The sequence below is a fragment of the Clarias gariepinus genome, chromosome 25 (genome assembly GCF_024256425.1).
Source record: "Clarias gariepinus isolate MV-2021 ecotype Netherlands chromosome 25, CGAR_prim_01v2, whole genome shotgun sequence".
In the NCBI taxonomy this organism is placed as follows: Eukaryota; Metazoa; Chordata; class Actinopteri; order Siluriformes; family Clariidae; genus Clarias; species Clarias gariepinus.
The window spans coordinates 4,059,014-4,077,390 of NC_071124.1; the positions used below are offsets into that span (position 1 = coordinate 4,059,014).

Below are 18,377 nucleotides of genomic sequence, written 5' to 3' on the forward strand. Positions count from 1 at the left end.
TTTTTTTTTTTTTTGCATTTCATGTTTGCTTATACTTGTATTTATAAGCACACTTTACTCTCCTAGTCTTTAATTTTTAAATACAGTTTTATAAATATATATATATATATATATATATATCCTTTAAAAATTGCTTTAAAAAATCTTAGTTGATGTTGCCTCTCAGTCTTAAACCCAATGGTTATATATATATATTGAATGAACAAAGAGGTATTTATTTGTGTGGGCGCAAACACACTGAATTCCTCTTTGTTTATTCCATTTCTGTATCTGCAGAGGAACTCTCCATTGTGTGTGATGCCGTTTCCATAGGTGTGGTTACGCTGTTGGTATTGTATTCTGTTTCAGATATGGACAAAAAAAAATTTCAATTGCTCATCAATCATCAACAACTTACTGTCACTGTACCTCATGGGATGTAAAACTAGAATGTTTTTCTCAATTATGGTCCTTATTTTAAAAGTCTGGACTTTTCATTTATAAATATATTTTAATAAACAAGATAAGAGAAGTCTAACTTAAATTATTGTATGAACATTATTTTTTCAAATATTTTATTACTTTAAGAAGTTTAAGAAGTATATCGACACCAGCTGCTCCTTCTGTAACTCTGCTCCTAAAACCATTCAACATAAAAAAAAAAAAAATTTACATACAATTAAATTAAATACAATTATGTGAATTATGTGGCATGTTTTGTTTGTTTGTTTTGTGTATCCACCCTCCTTATTATCTTTCCTGCCTGATTTTTTTTTTGGATTGTATGTTATTGTTTTCAGAAAAAAAACACTTCCGACTCTCTTTAAGCTGAATCGATTTCACAACTCCTGAGTCGACTCCGGCTTCACTCTCGCACAATGCCTGGAACTGAAAAGAGCCAATTCTTTTGTTCAAGGAATCGACTCCTGGTTTATCACGTCACACTTGAAAAAAAAAAAAAAGGTACGAAACAAAGATGTCAAACTTGTCTCGCAGTGAAGGGACAGAAAAAAATAGGAAATATTATAATCTGGAATATTTTTAGACGTACATGTTTGAAGTAAATTTTAATTTTGGGGTATGTTTTTGGACGCTTAAGAAGTTTGGTTTCGTTAGCCCTCGAGCCAAGTTTACACAGGAATAATTGAAGACGCAGCGGTCATTTGGCGCTTTTTAACACGGGTTTATTTAGCATTTTAGCTCAGGGTTTGAGCAGGAACCGGTTCCAGGGACAGTAAGCAGGTTTGGGCTTTACTGATTCATCTTATTCTGAGGTAAAAAAAAAAAAAAAAAAAGAAGATAATCACCGGCACAGGCAGAGCGAGCGGTTCTGACCAGACATCATCGGCGCGTGACGCTTGGTAAGCTAACTCACTAGCTAAATAACTAAACAACCAACTAATTAACTGACTAACTAGCGTCACTTGTTTATATACACTACAATACTGATTACTATTAGCTAGCTGACAAGTAGTTTTATTATATCCACAAAGATTAAACTTTACATTCTGGTGTTGTGTGGTAATCCTTTAAATTAATTGATGTGTTGTTAAACGGCTAGTCACTTCATGCTAGCTAATGCTGATAAGAAAAATAATTGTCATGGTAACGAAAAATTACGTTCTTCGCGCGTGCTGGTTTGTTTTTTGGGTGTGCTAGCCGATGCTAACAGTAAGCTCATGGTGTAGAACAGTGTCCTTCCGTTTAAAAAAATAAATTTTCTTTTATGTAACTATTAATAATAATAATAATAATATTAATAATAATATTAATAAATATAAAACACTCCAGGCATGATGATCAGCAGCTTTAGGCCACTGAATTATTAGTAAATACAATATCAGTACCACACCCAAGCCAGAGACTGGAGAGTGAGAGACAGAGAGACACACACACACACACACACACATTTGACATTGTCTAGATTCCTAGCCAAACCGTTACACACAGCTGTTGTATCTCTTGGTACAGTATTTGGCTGACGCCATTTTATCCATGTCGTAAGATAAGATTTGTTTCAGGGTCTCACACGCCCAGCTGTAGTACGCTTCTACACATTACACAGACGCCTTCCTTTATCTCCGGCATCACTCAGGGCTTGTGTATGGATCATTTTCAGGCCAGACCTTGACTGACTACTGTCTGGATTCGGGTGTGAGTTCAGGTGTTCACGTTATGTTGCTGTATCATGTCATGTCGTGTTATGTTGTCGTAGGATGTCTGATCCATTTGCACAGGAGACATACTACTGTACATATTAGGGACAGGAATCACCAAGGACCAGCTGATATGATATCATCACATTTAGGCATTTGACAGACGCTCTTATCCAGAGCGACTTACATTTTTATCTCATAACACATCTGAGCAGTTCTGGGTTAAGGGCCTTGCTCAAGGGCAACAGTGGCAACTTGGTGGTTTTGGGGTTTAAACCTGGGATCTTCCGAACCATAGTCCAATGCCTTAACCACTGAGCTACCCCTGGCCCATCACAATACCTAGGTGCCTATTCGATTTGTATTGTTATTCAGGATGATGTCCAAATTCTTTGCTTTTTTTTATTGTCATTATTTTGTTTTAGGACTGTAGCTATTGAATATTTTAGTGATCGGGTATTCTACCAAAAATGTAATCGAGTATTCGGATAAAATGATTAAAGATTAATTGCTGTTCTTTTTAGAAAAATCTACTTTTATTTTAAAATGCATACAGCATTTTATCAAAAATAAACATTGTCATTATTCTCAATACAAGGAATAGCTTAAAGTTGACTGAGATTAATTAAGTGCATTACACTTTTAAATGCATTTAATCCTTTTCTCAGATGCAAAAACAAAAAAAAGGTATTTCAGATGACTTTGAGTATCAAAAAACTAAGGAAAACAAATGTATAAATTAATTTACAAAAACACTAATTCGTGCAACTTAACTTTTAGAACTAAAAGTTCTTTTCTTTAGCTCGCTGATAATTTTATCGGTCTTTTCCATTTTGCAGAACGCTCCCTCAAATCAATACACAGCTTACTGTTTGTGTCTCCTTCCGCTTTGTGGGTGACGTAAGCACTGCTTCTTCGTCGGTGTATACTGGCAGGCTTGCAAACAAATAACTGCGCAAAAACATAACGCAAGCTTTTAAAACTAATTAAAAGAATCTTCGAGGCAGAAGATTTTTCCTCGATCATTTTTTGTAATCGGATTATTCGAGTTACTTGAGGATTTGTTTCAGCCCTATTTTCTTTCAATTACAAACAAATTTAGTGAATAATCCGCTCCTAGCACACAAGGCGCTGTGCTGCCTGCTAATGTGTAAATCATTTAGATTCCCACCTGTAGGATCATAGAGGAACTGCAACATATTACCACCTCAAATGCAAACATATAGCGCAACCTCAGCATATGAATGCCCTCTCCCATGGATTTTTGCCTTAAGTGCATTCAGATGCATATAAAGCATTTTCAGCACATGAAGGAACCGAACTGAGCCGAATCCTGGTTAACTTGCGCATATATCCAGGAGCCGTTCAAATCTTATTTGCATCAGTGAAAAGCCAAGTGAAGCAAGTTTATGAATTTTGCTAATTTATTTTCAGTAAGCGAAAGCTGTTTAGAAAGGTTCAACTCACAATACCAACATTGCCTTCAGCATACATTCAAAAGCCTAAAAAAATAAGATTGTAGTAATATTGGTAATATTTTTGGGTGGCTGGAACGGATTATATTGTTCTGAGTTTGAACTTGTCTCCAGATTGGTTTTTGTGCCTTTTTTCTTTCTGGAGTGTCTATACTGTGACTCTGACCAACAAAGATAGATGAATTCGGACACAAGAAAGATCCAGGAGATGATGGCATGAGTTCACCTCCACATGTAAAACTAATAGAGAAATGAATAGAGAAAACTAGTTCCTAAAGTCTGACAGTGTTTGCCACATTAGGCCTCCTACTTTGCCACTGGCCACCTTTCACATCAGTAATGTTTTTCTGCACCCAAATACACCTGATGTGGCAATATGCACTCAGTTGGTTTGTCATCTGCCAAGAAACACAAACAAGAAAAGTAGAACAGAGTTGACCTTAACTTTTATGTGCAGGTTTCAGGGGTAATGGGTGACTATGGTGACATCATATCCTAAACAGCAGTCCATTTCTGTGTTTAAAAAAAAATTAAAAATCTTCCCTACTGTGTTTGACTGATGGCACTTAGTTAATAACCTAGTAACCCAGTGTATATATCTATCCAATGACAGAAACTTCAAAGCACTTTTTGTAAGTTACTCTGGATAAGAGCGTCTGCCAAATGCCTAAAATAAATGTGAACAGTTCCCGAGTACATGAAAAGTGTTTTTTTTTCCTTTATTTTCATTAAAAAAAAAACTATGTGGTAATTTTTCCGTAGCCAAAGGGAAAATTAGTTTAAGATACTTTGCCTAGAATAATAATTTGGATGAGACTAATTAGATATGTCATTATCTAGGAATGTCACGTCATACTTTAGCCTAAAGGCTTTTTAAAAAAGGGGTTTATTGCTGCTTTTATACAGTAAATAGGCAAGCGTTAAATAGGCAATCAAGTACGAACTCTTTCACTATAAAATCATGTTTAGTCATGTGTGACTTTCCTATAGAGAGATAAATGTGTGCATGTGTTCGTTTCTCTGGTTACAAAAAATGGCGAAATGGCTTGTTTGGGATCTCTGTGAAGTCTTTTCGCAGGTAGAGTACCGTCTCTCTCTCTGACAATGTGATTTGCATGCAACGTCACAGACGACACTTTTAGCAATAGGCAAATATGTAGGTTGTGTGCAGAAACATATATTACTGCTGAGGAGAGGCGTTTCATCCATCGCTTAGACTTTATGGACTCTCAGAAGTATTAGTTTTAAAACTTTGCGTGGGTAGATTAGTCTTAAAATTTGCAGCTAAAGCATGCATGAGTTTTGGGGCCAGTTTAATACCATAAAACTATCTACTATACTTAAAAAGACAGATTTCTATTAGTGAGATGAACCTGCTACTTGCATAATAATACTAATCAAACAGACACGACAAGTACCCAAGTCCCATAAAAGCGTTTCTCTTAGCAAGTCTAGCATTTTTTCAACCAAATAATTGCCCACCATTGGTTGTACAGTTATACTATAAATTTATAGCAATTTATATATTATACTGTATGTTTCCTCTGAGTCCAAATGAAAGGTGAAATAACTTGAGTGGTGTTTTTCAAACTCTTTTCAGTTGAGACATAAAGTCGATTATTGATGATTTAGGAAATTCTGCAGCTCTCGAGATGTCAGTTCTTCTGTGCTTATTACAGGATCCAGGCCCACACCAACTCAATATCAGTGTTTTACCACAAATTTCAGGATTCAGCCGTTTAGGAACGAAAAACGGTATCACAAATGATGCAAACACAGATACATGCAGCTCCGGAAACACAGCTGCTGTTACATTTTCAACAAACCTTAAAGCTGTATTCTAAAAACCAACTAAACTAAGTGTCCTCCTAATGAAATGAACAGAAGCTTTCCGGTGCGAGTTTACCTTTTACAACTGGCATCCGCCAGCTGGATAGAATGACACGTGATGGGAACAGCTGGTATAAACATTAAAATTATAATTTATTTTGCCTCCGAAGGCATATCGAGCATTCTGGGAAACTGCAAGTCTTACTAAAATGACCTTACTTAGAAAATGGTCCGCTTGGGAGGCGGTTTAATCATGTTTCGCAAAGCGCTGGCTGAAATTCCGTTCGAATGCAGGCTTTTTAATGGCTTATTAAGATAAATATAAACTCAACAGGAGATTTAATAATCCAGCAACACACAGCTAAAAAAAAAAAACTGTGGGTAAATAAACCAGGAAAGACAAGGATGTTAAACAGTTAATGTTTCACTTTTTTGTGACTTTGGCATGCAGAAGCTTTGCATATAGAGAGCAGGCTGAGTTTAATGTTTAGACAAGCCTCCCTCGCCCATTCTGGAGTGTGTCCTTGGTGTGGTTACAGAGGAACAGAAATGTCCTGTTTCTCTTCCTCAACCCCATTTGATTGTCTTCTGAAGGTGTGGTTTACTAATGCACAGTAACAAAGATACAGAAATGGGCAAGAAAAAGAAGAAGTGACTCAAAATACTGCAGACTCTATAGGATATAAATAAAGGTTATATAATATAGAGGTATTCATATTTTGTGACACTGCAGTTGCTGCTTCTGCTGCTACAATTGAATACTTTGGTGTGGAAATTGCGATTTTCATGCTTTTTATATTTAGTAGAGATAAGGAAAATCGATTTGGTTATGATGCATAGGTTGATGAGACAGTGACGAGAATTAGCTGGTTTTCAGCTTCATTAGCCTTGGATATAACCGAGTGGTGCAACAGAAACATTTTTATTGCAATTTACATAATAAAAAATGTATTTAAAGTTTAAGTTATTTTGTATGCCATGTTTTAAGTGAGAAAGCTAATGCTATAAAAAAACAGGCTACATTAAATTACTTGTTTTTAATTCAGTTATGAAGATGTTGGCTTTAAGGTATAAAACTTTTAAAAGTTATGACAACTTTTTTTTTCAAAGGTTTAATGTCTTAAAATTGTGACAGAATAATTTTACCTTAAATCTGGAATTTAAGATTTAGTGATAAAGAATCAGAATATAAATTAGCAGCCCTGAGGTATCGTGATTTGCCTCCCTAATATGCAGTTTGAATATCTACTGTATATGTTGCTTTTCATTTTACCAGGTTTATCATGCATATGCATGTGATTTGTGTTGCAACTTCGGCAATAACGTTATAAAAAATGCTGCATATTAGTGTTGTAGGGCATTCTATAGAGACTAAGGGACTTTTTTGTCTCATAACATTTTTTTTATTCTCAAAAGTCCTAGTTTGACTTGAACGATCAGATATGAAAGTACATTGTGTTTTTTTCAATGAGCACAATTGCATGTAATAATCTTAACCTTAAAAAAAAAAGAAAACAAGAAAACATCCTTCTTTAGTTGACCTGAGCAGTGGATGGATTTGGGATTTTTAATCTGCAGAGCAGTTTTGCAGTTTATGCACTAGGAAATAAAAATATTTGTTTATCATCTTTTAAAAAAATCTATCCCAAGAGGAGTAAATAGTATCAAAACTTAGCCTAAGTCTCTGTGCCGAATAATTTTAGATTGTAAGTGATCATACTAAGTAGCGTGCAAGACCTTTCATATAACCAGTGACATTACAGATTTTTTTTGTTCAAACACATATTGGGCATCACAGTGATTTTTTTTTTTCATAAACATAAATCCTGGAGGATGAGACTGTCCAGTGTTTATGTAAAGGCTATTAAAAAAAGAAATATATATTCAAGATTTAAATAACTTTATTAATCCCAGAGAGAAATTGCTCATGTGTGTATATATAGATATATATATATATATATATATATATATATATATATCCAATATATATATATATATATATATATATATACACACTGGAGACTTCTTTCCCGGGGACTTCTTTCCTGGTCAGCGGTTGCTGTAAGCAGTGTTTTCCTTCCGAAACTGCCAAGTATTTTTTTTAACAGCATGATGTCAGAGTCGGCGAGTGAAGAAGAAAAAGAAGCGCTATTGTTTAGTGCCTGACACTTCTAGAGCGGCACGTCATCGTGTTCCCATAATGCATTGTAATCACATTACCGTGACTGCTTCAGTGCAATACACATGCTGCATTACATTAACTTGTCTGTGTTTGTGTTTTTCTTTTTTTCCCAGGTTTCCTTCCCTAAGCTGAGTAAACACTGTTAAAGTTTTCTGTTTGGTTTACCTCCTGTGGAGCCTTTGTTTTTTTTAAAGAAAAATGGCAGCTACTAAACCGAAAGCGCCGAACTCTCTGGCCCTCCACAAAGTGATCATGGTGGGCAGCGGTGGAGTGGGCAAATCCGCACTGACGCTCCAGTTCATGTACGACGAGGTAGGAGTTCAGTCTCGAAGACACATGTCGTTTGTTATTTAATTGTACAGTATCAAATGATACGCCACACACACATTGGATTGTTACCAGTGATATTTTGGATTACTGGTCAGAGTCGTTCAGTGGCAAATTAATATGCAACCTTACTCACAAATTCGTGTCTATATAAATGAATACTTTATTAATCTAGTAACATATAGTCACATCATAACATCATGGAGCTTCTTAAATGTTTTGTGGAGTTTTGTACCGTTAGCTTATACATCTTTAAATATGCCAGCACAGCCATGGGGTGTCACTCAGGGTCACTATTACAAATAACAATAATAGCAGCAAACAACCAATAAATATGAAATAAAATGTCATCACAGATGTATCAACTGTAAAATGATGTATAAGATTTGATTTAAGTGCAGCCTGTAAACATGTTTTATGAGCGCTTATTAATAAATAGATACAGTCCTATGAAAATATCCTGAGCTTCCTTGTTTCTTCTTATTAAATTAAATGAAAGAAATGGGAACAAAGTGTCTAAAGATCCAATTTAAAAATAGGTTGTGTATGTAAAAACCTCAGCAGCAACCTCATTTCATCCGTTCCAACACCTTAGCATTGAGCATCAGCAGTATACGTAATCACAGGCCTGGTCATCTGTCATGATCTGCACCTGTTTCTCATTGTTTCATGCCTCCTGTTAGATGTTTTTCACTGTGTGGCTTAACAAACAAAAAAACATTCCTCTAAGACTGTTCAGGTACTGGGACTAAAAATGATGAGAGCAAGAAAAGTCTTTCAGGAAGACTACATCGAAAATACAAGAAAATGTAGTGCTTGGAAGCAAAATATAATGAAATTAAGAAGGGTCAAAACTTTTTTACACAGTACTGTAGGTCTTAAGATGTGATTTGACTTGTAGCTAGAGAATCTGTGTTATAGATTTTTTTTGGGAGAGCGGGAGCAGTGTGGCTAAAAGCTCTAGAGCCCATGATGATCATAGGGGGGGTGAATAAGAGCCTTGATGGGGAAAAGTAAAAGAAGGGTGTGGTATAAGGTTATAATAATTGCTACAGTATTCGATAGGGAGCCAGTGGAGTGGGTGTAGAAAGGGCGTGACGTGGTGTATGTAGAGAATTCAAGGTATGGTGGAGGCATCAGATTTCTGCATTAGTTTAAACTGGAGTTAAAGGAGGGGTGGTGTTACAGTGGTGGAAATCAAAACCCACCATCATCGTTACTATTAAGTTATTATGTTTAGGAATCAATGTGCTAAAGTTGAATCGGATTTACGACTCTATATATGGAAAGTTATAAGGCTACACCAAAGTAATAACACTTTGTCCTGGGGAGGTTGTCCCTAGCTTTAAGTCTTAAACTTAATTTCTTTTTTTTTTTTTTGGATAAGATATACTATAATGCAAATAGTATGTGGACACCTGACCATCACACTCATGTTTCACTCATGTGCTCAAAGCACACAGTTGTATAGAATTTTAACGAAGCTGTGCTTAAAGCGAGCTTCATGAAGACACATTGATTTTATCAATTCAAGGTTCATCCCAGAGCTGTTCAACCTCGATTTGATTACATCGCAGGCTGACCTCACTAATGCTCTTGTAAAACACAAATCCTACATCTAGTGAAATGATTCCTCAATGTGAGAGTGGAGGTTTAACAAGCAACTATGGGTGTGATGGTCGGGTGCAAACACTTTCGGCTGTTATAACAAAATTAACTTATTAAAAGTTGATCGTTTCTCTTATTCTTATGTATTCTTAAATGTTAGAGGAATGTTTTGCCCGTTTACTCACATGCTCATGGTGTGTTTGTCTTTCTCTCTCTCTCTCTCTCTCTCTCTTTTAGTTTGTAGAAGACTACGAGCCCACCAAAGCCGACAGCTACAGGAAGAAGGTGGTGCTGGATGGAGAGGAGGTGCAGATTGATATTCTGGACACAGCAGGACAGGAAGACTACGCTGCCATTCGGGATAACTACTTCCGAAGCGGAGAGGGTTTTCTCTGTGTCTTCTCCATCACTGAATCTGAGTCCTTCGCTGCTACTGCAGACTTCAGGTTGGAATATTTTTTTGAGCTAATATGGAAAAAAATTTTAGTCTGTCTTTTTTTCCTGCTTTTATATTGCTAAGCAAGCCTTAAAAAAAACCCTGAATAACAAATATGTTTTGTAGAGATCAAATCATTAGAGTTAAGGAGGATGAGAACGTGCCCTTCCTGTTGGTCGGAAACAAGTCCGACTTGGAGGACCGGAGGCAGGTGGGTGCGGAGGAGGCCAAAGCTCGAGCAGATCAGTGGGGCGTCAGCTACGTGGAGACTTCCGCCAAGACCCGGGCCAATGTGGACAAGGTACGCAGATTTCACTTCACTTAAAACCTGTGTGTTGTCCTCCAGATTCTGTCTGGATATTAATATCCGGTTTAATACTTTTTTACTTTTAGGTGTTTTTCGACCTCATGCGTGGAATCCGAGCCAGGAAAATGGAGGAAGGCAAAGAGAACGGGAAAGACAAAAGGAAGAGCTTAATCAAGAGGATTCGGGAAAGATGTTGTATTTTATAATGACTGGTTTTATTTTTTTGTTTCCGCTGTGGTGTCATGTCCTTCTATTTTCAATGTCTGTCTAATTACAGCTCATATTCTTTGGTGTAAAAACGGGACAGAAAGGCAGGTATGTACACGTGTACAAGTCTTGATGATCGCAAAACATTTCATTATTTAAATGTAAATAGGTTGAGTCATATTACACTACAATGAGTTTTTTTCATCAGTCACACGGCAGACCCAGTACTACAATGGAAAAAAATAAACAAACAAACAGCGAGGCTACTTTCACACTTGGTATGTTTTGTGTACTTCTGTAGGAAATGAATGCAAGGCAGACGCTTTAAAAAGAAAAAAAAAAACAGCCCAGTCTGAATGCTTGAAAATCGTTTTCCCGATTGTGCAGAGTGATGCAAAGACGCATTTTTACTTTCTAACCAATCAGGTCACAAGCTAGAAGGTGAGCAAATAGTGAATAGAGGTAACAGAATTAAGTTCTCTTGATTTTAAGGGCACAAGCATCAGCAAGATGATGTCATAGCTATTATGTCGTCGTCATTGCTATGATAGTGCCGATGTCTGAAAGTGCTGATGTCATCCTCCTGATTTCTGGGTTCCGTTCTTCGTACGTCGCTAACTCAGTTAGCTGGATTTAATTGTTGTGGATTTGTCCTGATCTTGGATTGTTTCGTTCTTCAATGCGCCTTTAGCATTTGTTGTCATAGTAACATATCCGTAAGCTTGAACCTGCTCGGGAGCAGGTTTATTTTATGTAAACAGGATTTAGCCTGCGCTCCTGGTGGGTTATGATTGGTTAAAATGGCGAGGTCACATCTGATTGGTTAAAGAGCACGACTGATTCCCCCCCCCCACACACACACACACACATAACGGCTATCAAATATTATATATAAACATAAATTCATAGGTTTATTATTATCAAATATGATATTACTATTATAATAAACGTAGGCATGAGACAGCCGTCAAGACCATTAATACAAATTCTTGTATAATGTTTATTTTGTAACACATTTATTTTTCAGGGGTTTGTCATAAAAATATGCAAATAATATTTTATATAGATATATATATATATATATATATATATTAAAAATAAATATTTTATAATGATAAATTGGACGAAACTAATTTTATTGTAAAATAAACAATATAAAAATATACATGTTGTATTTGAAAAATATTAATATTTCTATTTTTTTATATACAACATTTATTTTCATATTGCTTATTTTATTTTCTCATGTAATTTAACCATTAACCTATGCATTTATGTTCTAATATAATATTTGATAGCGATTATGTAGGGGGGGGCAATCCATGGCAGGGGGGCATTTCAGGGCATAACACGTGTTACAAAAAAAGTTGAGCCGCTTTTTTTCCTTTTCGTCAACCAATCAAAGCACTGTGATCAGTGTTTCTACTGTCATTGCATATCGCCTTTTAAACCACTGCACGAGCGCGCAATAATCCTAGACAACTCAATCCAGATATACTAATCATAAACATGTGAGCTCGAAGAACCGACTTAGCCAGATCGTAATTAGCACGATGTTCCCATCTTAGATGTGTCAATTCATCTCGGATGTGTCAAGCGACGTACGAAGAACAGACCCCAGATGTCTTGTGTGTGAAGGGCCCTCTTGTTTTTCTATGAATTGTCGCCCCCTCAAGTCTCAGGCGGTGCAAAGATTTCTTTCATAAATAAACAATTTGAACATAAAAGTCTGCTATAAAGAGAATTAAACAGTAAATCACTTAAAATGAAGATTTCATGCGACAAATGTTTGTGCTTTAAAAAAGTACAAACGTGGAACATGTCCAGTTTAATAAAGAATTTATGTGGTGAGTTTTACTGAGCAGCTTGAAGAGATTTCCATGACTTTTACTGTCCAACTCACATCTGTTTTTTTTTTTTTTTTTTGGTCTGAAAAAAGTGGGGCTTTATGGAATATTTTACTTTAACTGACATCCAAGAAAGAGAAAAAATATGTAGTAAACAATTTCTTTCTTGAAAAAAAATTGTAAAGAAAAAGAATTACCGACTTGATCATGCAGAAAATAAATGTCTAAGAAAGTTTTTATATTTAAAAAAAAAAGGTGACTTTTGCACAGTGCTGTATGAACCATCAGACATTAATAAACCTTTCCTAATAAACATGCAGCGAATATCAGCGTGACAGAAATTTACGTATTACTGAGAAAATATGGTGACTGATGTATTTAAATTATTCAGTCTTTTTTTTTTCATTGTGATGCTTTAATCAGTTCATATTTTCATGTGTATTCGATTTCTGTTCCATAAAAGGAAGGAAGAAAGGAAATTGTGGTTTTCTTTTTAATTCAAAAATGTAGTGCAGGCCGCGAGTCGTACCACATAAGCTTATAGTGAATTATCGAACCTTGGTCCTTTTTTCTTCTCGTAACCTCCGGAACAGACCGATCTGTATAACGTCCTGTGGGTTTTGTCATAACGCCATGTGCAGCTCCATCTCTGTTTGAAGTCTGAATAATTTTGACGATCATTTCCTGCTAACTGCGATTCAATAACATTGGAACTCGTGTGTTTTGACATTTTTCTATAATAATAATAACTAACTTCACTCTGTGATTAATGGTACACAGGGGTAATGACGCTAAAACACAACATGCTCTGCTGAAGCCCCCAGGTACTTTTTGTTCTACTTTATGTTAATTAATGCAGCTGTCTAACTCAGAGCCAAAAAAAAATTAAATACAAGAGATTTTATTATAATATTTTGTGCCTGGTGTTGTTCTTGTGTGTCCTTCTGGATTTAATATTAATCTAAATGTTGATTCATTTATAATAAAAGCAGATCCAAGATTAATCCTACAGTTAAACCCGAGTAAAACTGTTTCCAACAAAGACTCGAGACGCTTTTCATTACTGAAATATTAAGGGGTTGTAATTGATTATATTTAAAAGAAATAAAACAAAATGGTTCTCACTAAAAAAAAAAAACATTTTAAAGATATAAAACTTAACGAGACAATTCAGACACCTCACACTTTACCGAGTAAATCACATTCAAGGAAAAACTTTAACAAAGGCTTTTCAATACATCGTCTTTTTTTTCCATAAAATTTTTCTTTTACATAATTCGAGTTAGGACTAACTAGACTGAGGTACATAAGCATTTAAAAACTCCTGAGAATGTAAAAAAATATAGAGTTGAATATACTTCTAACTCTTTTTTTTTTTTTTTTAACAAAAATGACAGGTATGAAATAAAATTAAAGACAAAGTCAAAGGTATTTTACATAAATGTACAAAATTAGAATAAAATGCCTAGAAAATGTTGTGCTGGTTGAGTTTTTTAACATCATTGGGTCAGAGGTAGTAGATTAGACCTCTTAATGCAACTCTCACACACACACAGACACGCATCAATCAGTAACTCAATCTAATCACTCAAACCTGCAGTGACAATCATATTTACTGAATAATTAGTATATTACTAATAATTATACCCACAATAATTTCCCAATAGGGAAGCTCAGGCTGGATCCAATCTGCGTGATTTTTTTTTTCTGATTTAACACATAAATCAGATGTCTCATTAGATTTTGGTGTGTAGTGACGACACTAAATCTTGTCCATAATAAACGTGTGCTAGAGTGTATATGTGCCTGTCTGGATTCTACACTCAAAATTAAAATGTACAAAAGAAGTACAATAGAATAAGAGATATCCAGGATACAAAATCTAAAAGAAAATGCTGTAAACAGTGAGCTCTGGAAGTGTTATTGCTGCAGTCATGTCCAAGTCCAAAGTTTGGTGTGTCCAAATATTAATTACCACCCCCCCCCCAAAATGTAAGGGAAGTCTTAAAAGGCTTGTTTTAAGCGGTTGAGTTTTTGTTGTAGTACCTCCCTGGCCTGCCTGTGTGTGTGGCCTGCTGGGAGCTGCATTTCGACTGGGTCTCGGTCACTGATACGGGCTGGAGGTTAGCCCACGGGTCCTGAAGCATGGACGCTTTGTAATACTTATCCAAATCGTTTGCGCCTCTGTCCCTGGTGTACGGCGTGGACGTCCGCGGAGAACCCTTTAGGAGACAATTTACTTTGTTTAAAAAAAAAAGGACAAAGAAATCTGTTGTGTCTGTGGCACAATTTAGTGTTGAGAATTATTAAGCACATTTTATACGGATCATTATTTGTAAGTGTGTTAATTAAAATCGATCAAACCTGAGTTATTACTACACTCTTAGAAAATAAGGTACTAAATTGGGTCTTATCATGGAGCAGTCATTTTGAACAAGTTTGCACTACAGTTTGATGTATTAACAGTAAAAGTATTAATGTAATTGACTGTTTTTCCTATTTTTTTTTTTTACATCAAAACAATTTACTGCAATATTTTAATTGACTCAAATTTTATTTAAGAAATAATGAAGTAGACTTATCATTTAGAAGAAAGAAAGATGACAAATTATTGGCAAAAGAATGCAAAGTTGGAAATTTGTGCAGGTTTACTGTAATACCACATCGTACCGTTAGTGGCTGCTTGCTTCAGCGTTTGTGAATTCCGATTCATTTTAGGGAGTCGAATCATTTAATAGATAAGAGTCGAATCTTTTTTCTCAGACGGTTCATAGCAATTTTTTCCTAACTAGGAAAAAAAGACAATTTGGCTGAATAAATATATAATAAAAAAACATCTCTTGTAATGTGTAAACAAGCTATCTTGATAAAACTATCTGATGTTTGTGCAGGTCTGCTGTAATACCACAATCTAACCATTAAAGGCCGCTGTTGCTTTTTTTTTAGTGTTTATGACTTCTGATTCATTAGCGCGAGTCAAATAATTTGATTCGGTTCATCAATAAGTCGAATCCTTTCTCACAAACAGTTCTTTGCTATTATTTTCCTGACCAGGACATTTTGTCCCTTTTGCTGAATAAACAAATAATTAAACAAGACACCTCTTTTACTGTGTACTCCTTCAATATGGAGCCAATTTATGTGGATTTTAAATATATACATTGTGAGCGCGAATTTAACGTACAAGAGATCAAATTATTTGCCTTACATGACCACGCTAGTGATGAGTGAATGTAGAGTTTAGTACCTTACTTCTCTGAGAGTGTGTAATGCCTTTGCTCAGGCTGTGGGTCTCTACCTGATATCCGCTGTGAGCTCCGGGACTCTGATAAGGCGAGTGTCTGTATGTAGGACTACCGTTCGGTCTGCGCGGTGTGTGTCCCGCGGATTTCCCACCACCACTCCCTCCTCTATTACTGCTAAACTCCCTGGGTGGGGTGTGTCCCCCCGGAGAGCCGCCATACGACCCGAATCTGGGTCCGTATGGCCCGTTTGGGAAAGCCCAGGGCGGCGAGGGAAACCTGCCGCCCCCCGCCCTGTCCAACGCAGGTGGAGGGCTCCGAAATCCTCCTGTTCGCGGGCCTCCTGCTGGATACGGAGGTCGGAAGTGTGGTCGCTGCATTTTGGCTAAGGAAGAATATTTTTTAAAAAGAAAGAATCACACCGTTTTGGTATAGAAACCAAAACACACAAGCTGCTATAACCCGGAACCGGAAGCTTTAAAAATGGCTGCGACGATGAATCGTGTTTCTTTTTTTCTCTCCTCAGCTTAAGCTTAACCCAACTTCTCAAATGATATCTACATTAACTGCGCATCCATTTTGTAAACTACGTTGTTTTTTCTTCTTCTGCTTTCCTAATTTGTCGTTATTCACAATTCCAGGTTTGTCGGTACAACAAAAAAACACTCCGACCTAAACACAAACCAAGCGCAAATTAGTTCCGCACACCAACAACCGTAATGCAATACACGTAATTAATCCGTTCTCCAGTTTCTTGTTTGCTGTGATTATATCTTCTTTATATTTAGCGATCCCAGAGAAGTAGAATTGTTAATATGACTCCAACACTCCGAGAGCAGAAGGCTCGGTTGCAATAATTCCTCGCTCCGAGGCCTGTGTCGTTCCCTGAGTGTGACGCACTCGATGACGTCACAAATTAAGTGACCAATCAGCATACAGTGCATAGAGCACGCTTAAACGCTTAATTTTGTAAAACCCTAAATACTGTACCAGAATTCTCTTTTCTGTTTTCACAAGCGACACAGAACATAACGTTCTCCTTTCACTAAAACACATGTATAAGAAAAATGGGATAAATATAGGCTATGTCAGGAATTCCACATCATGAATTAACATTACCCCTCAAAACACACACAAAAACACATTTATTTACTTCTCCCCTCTTTGATTGATTAATTTATATTAATATAGTTTCCTATATACAGTAGAACCTTTGATTGCGATTAACTTGGTCTGCAAGTGTTTTGCAAGATGAGCAAAATTTTAAAATAAATTTTAACTTAATAAACAAGCAAAGTATTGATATACGAGTAGATTGTTTGTATTAGGATTTAATGCCATATCAGCTTCTCAGGCTATTTCATGGCAGATACATATTAAACTGCTCGAACCAATATAATATAATGTTATAATGTAAGGGATTTAAAAAGTTGGGGGGGGGGGGGGGTAAATTCTCATTATAACATTATAACATGGCCTTGTATTTGAGAGGTTCTGTGTTAAAGAAGTTTTTCCAACAAAGCAATGTTTCCGTTGCCGTGTGTGTGTGTGTGTGTGTGTGCGTGCGTGCGTGCGTGCGTATGTGTGTGTGTGTGTGTGATGAGGGTGACCATCCTTAAAAAAAAATAATAATAATTTAGTGAATCAGTATTACAATCTTACAGTCTATTGTCTTACAATAAATATTACAATATTAAGACTCAGGATCCAGGGGTAGCTACAGTGTGCAAACACCATTCCCTGCTTTAGAAAAATATTTTGAAATTTTACAGAACAAGTAAATATGTTTGCACTAACAGACCAAAAGCTACTAAACTTTATTTCCAATAAACACATACTGACCATGTGTTTTATATATTTTTTTAAATCTAACATACATCTTTTAAGTGTGTGTATGTGTAATAGGGTAAGTGTTACACCAAACAATGATTAGAGTCTACTGTATGTTCTAAATTGTATATTCATCCCAGAGGAAAGTTGCTTAAACAAACTGTAACATGGTACTGTATATATACTCTGTACAATGTGCAACTTTGTTTAAACAAGTTCCCTCTGGGATTAGTAACGTTCTTTGATTTTCACGAATCTTACATTTTAATTATAATTAGCATCTGTCTAAAAATAGAACAGTAAGAAAAAATTATGGTCAATAATTTGGTCAATAACAAACTTTTTGTTATATTTCTCATAAATTATTTTAGTATTCTTACTTTAATACTAAAATGTTGCATGAAATGGCAAAAGATGGCTAATATGTTTACTTTTATAAACATAATAAATAACTGAACAAGAAATGTTTCAACCTGAAAATGACCCAGTTTCTGTACCACGCCGAAAATCTAAATTTACTATGGAAACAAAGCTCTTTGTGAATGCTAACAGGCCCATTAACACCTCACAGACACAGAGAAAAGAGGAGAAAGACCACATCGAGACTCCTTTCTTAATCTCAATTCACACCTTCATGTTTCACAGGAACAAAATGTAATGCAATCAAACAGGTCCATGCAACAAGGCCAACATCTGAGCAGACTTTTATATTCAAAACAGAAAAAAAAAAAAAAGAAAGAAATAAAGAAGACAAATGCCTTGCAAAAATAATGCAGAGTTGGCTGTTCGTGCAGGTTTACTGTAATACTACACGCCTAACATTAGGGGCCGCTGTTGCTTGTTCAACGTTGATGAATTCTGAATCATTTTATTGAGTCCAATCATTTAATTCGGTTCACCAATAAGAGTCACGAGTCTTTTCTCACAAACGGTTCATTGCTATTTTTCGTG

At 35.9% G+C, this 18,377-nt stretch overlaps 2 protein-coding genes across 2 annotated transcripts; one reads left to right on the plus strand and one right to left on the minus strand.

Annotated features, from left to right (window-relative positions):
* Window positions 1–913: 913 nt before the first annotated feature.
* Window positions 914–13,264, plus strand: LOC128512850 (ras-related protein Ral-A-like). The gene is made up of 5 exons (XM_053486309.1): window positions 914–1,340; window positions 7,736–7,934; window positions 9,795–10,003; window positions 10,120–10,294; window positions 10,387–13,264. Exons 2-5 carry the CDS (start codon window positions 7,821–7,823, stop codon window positions 10,504–10,506), a joined length of 618 nt encoding a protein of 205 aa, XP_053342284.1. The 5' UTR covers window positions 914–1,340; window positions 7,736–7,820; the 3' UTR covers window positions 10,507–13,264.
* A 154-nt stretch (window positions 13,265–13,418) lies between these two features.
* On the minus strand, window positions 13,419–16,433 carry mplkip (M-phase specific PLK1 interacting protein). The gene is made up of 2 exons (XM_053486310.1): window positions 15,653–16,433; window positions 13,419–14,576 (listed from the first exon to the last, which is right to left on the minus strand). Exons 1-2 carry the CDS (start codon window positions 15,974–15,976, stop codon window positions 14,373–14,375), a joined length of 528 nt encoding a protein of 175 aa, XP_053342285.1. The 5' UTR covers window positions 15,977–16,433; the 3' UTR covers window positions 13,419–14,372.
* Window positions 16,434–18,377: the final 1,944 nt, after the last annotated feature.